The sequence below is a fragment of the Dipteris shenzhenensis genome, chromosome 28, assembly GCF_047967505.1.
Source record: "Dipteris shenzhenensis isolate YYH24624 ecotype China chromosome 28, Dip_SZ_1.0, whole genome shotgun sequence".
NCBI classification, from domain to species: Eukaryota; Viridiplantae; Streptophyta; class Polypodiopsida; order Gleicheniales; family Dipteridaceae; genus Dipteris; species Dipteris shenzhenensis.
This window is the reverse complement of record NC_141623.1, coordinates 4,068,878-4,071,030: the sequence shown is the minus strand read 5'-3', so window position 1 is coordinate 4,071,030 and position 2,153 is coordinate 4,068,878. Positions and strand designations below refer to the sequence as shown.

Genomic DNA, 2,153 nt, shown 5'->3' with positions numbered 1-2,153 from the left:
ATGATGCATAAGTTAATCCAAGCGTTAATTTGTGCACAAGGTCCCACGAAGCACTATAATCGACATGATGTATCGGGTTATCCCTACCACCTTGACTGCTCCCGAGTCCACTCAAAGGCGTGCTCGGGAGAAGTTCGTGTGCCACATAGTGCTATTTTATGGAAGTGGTGAGCAGCTGTTGGAGACAGTATAAAATGTGGTGCGCTCTCTCCTTGTATGGCAACTATGGCTTCAGCGCGAATGCTCTCCTTGGCCATGGCTGCTGCCTTGTTGTTAGTCGTGGTAGCCCTGCTCGTGCCTTGTGCGTCCCCGTCCTTCAGCGGCAGCCTTGACGGCGTCAAGGCTGCCTATTGGTACTACGGCTCCTCCTTGCCTCCCTCTCACATCGACGCCTCGGTCCTTACGCATGTCCTCTACGCCTTTGCTCGATTAGACACCTCTAACTTCAGCGTGCTTCCGCCCTCCGATGACGCTGGCCAAATTCACTCCTTCTCCGCTGCTGTCCGCACCAGTAATCCCTGCATCAAGACCCTCATCTCCATCGGTGGTGGTGGCTCCGACGCTGCTGCATTCTCCGCAATGGCTAGCAATTCCAACTCCCGTCAAGCCTTCATCCAGTCCAGCATGGCCCTCGCTCGTAAAAATGGCTTTGATGGGCTGGACCTCGATTGGGAATTCCCTCAAAATGACGCAGATATGACGAATCTCGGGTTGCTCTTCTCCGAATGGCGGAGTGCAGCTGTGAGTGCGAACTCGAAGGCCCCCTTTCTTCTCACCGCCGCGGTCAAATTCAACGTTACCGTCCTCTTTGGGGGAGCAGGAACATATCCTGTCCAGTCTATCGCCAAAAACTTAGACTGGATAAACATTATGGCTTTCGACTATCATGGTTCATGGGATCCTACCCAAACTGGAGAACAAACTGCTCTCTTCGATTCTAATCCGGCCCAAACTATAACCACAGACTACGGGATTAGGCAGTGGCTAGCTGCAGGACTGCCGCCAGTGCGCGGTGTGTTGGGTCTAGCCATGTATGGACGTACTTGGTATCTCAAGGATTCATCCAACAACAGCGTGGGAGCACCCGCTTCGAGTGCTGGACCCAACTCGGGAGTGTACACATATGACGAAATTAAGCAGTTCGTTCAGAGCAGCAAGGCGGTTTGCAGGGATGATGCAGTGACCAAGTGTGCTTACTGCTATGGGAAAACGAGCGCTGGAACACTGTGGGTTGGTTATGATGATCGGCACACCATTTCCACCAAGGTCCGCTACCTCAAATCCAAGCAACTGAGGGGCTATTTCTTCTGGAGTCTCGCATCAGACAAGAATGGCGATCTCTCGAAGCAAGGTACTGCTGTGAATCTCGTTAATAGCTTAGATTCGGATCTTCTATCAACATCCCTGCCTTGCCCTACTCTGACAAAATTCGGTTTGGGCTTTTGCAGCTTCCATGACTTTGGCCGGCTACAATTGCAAGATCTAAACTTGAGAGCTTTCAAACAAATAACTTGTGAGCATTGTAAGTTCAAAACAGATTCCGAGCGATTTCAGATCGTGAAATCTGCATGCTCATGTGCAAATCATTAAAATAAGAAGAAAAAAACTTCAAAACTTGCGTGCACACCTGTGAGAAGGAAGGACATTAAGAAGAAAAACAAGCCAATTTTCAAAGATTTAGGATGAAGCCAAGCAATAGTTTGAAACTAGTACATGAATAATTGTATCCTTGCGAGAGACGAACGAGAGTGATGCACTTATGCTATGAAAATTGATGTGGCCTATTTATGTCATTGTTTAACCCTTTGAATCACTTACTCCCTAATGTGCATGAGTGAGAGAGAGAGGGTGGGAGGGGATTAGTTATAAAAATAAATAGAGGAGCATACTAGATGACATTCAAGCAATTTATGTAATAAAAACGACTAAAAAATGATAAAAATATGAATTTAAATATAGAGCATGTATTCGTGCAATTGTATATGGTCCACATAAATAGTATGACCACAGAAAATGAGTGGAAGACTTCCTCTTCGTCGTATCATATATCTTCTATATCTATATACTATCTGATAAGCAAGGGTGGCTCGGGGGAGGCTCTTGGGCCAAGCTCAAGAAGCTTCGAGGAGCTTCGGGAGGTTTGAGCAATTGCG

The 2,153-nt window shown here is 47.4% G+C and overlaps 1 protein-coding gene across 1 annotated transcript; it reads left to right on the top strand.

Moving 5' to 3' along the window:
* The first annotated feature begins 241 nt into the window (after nt 1–241).
* Nucleotides 242–1,657, top strand: LOC147883059 (class V chitinase CHIT5a-like). Its single transcript, XM_087399996.1, has 2 exons — nt 242–1,351; nt 1,449–1,657. Exons 1-2 carry the CDS (start codon nt 256–258, stop codon nt 1,484–1,486), a joined length of 1,134 nt encoding a protein of 377 aa, XP_087256122.1. The 5' UTR covers nt 242–255; the 3' UTR covers nt 1,487–1,657.
* The last annotated feature ends 496 nt before the right edge of the window (nt 1,658–2,153 follow it).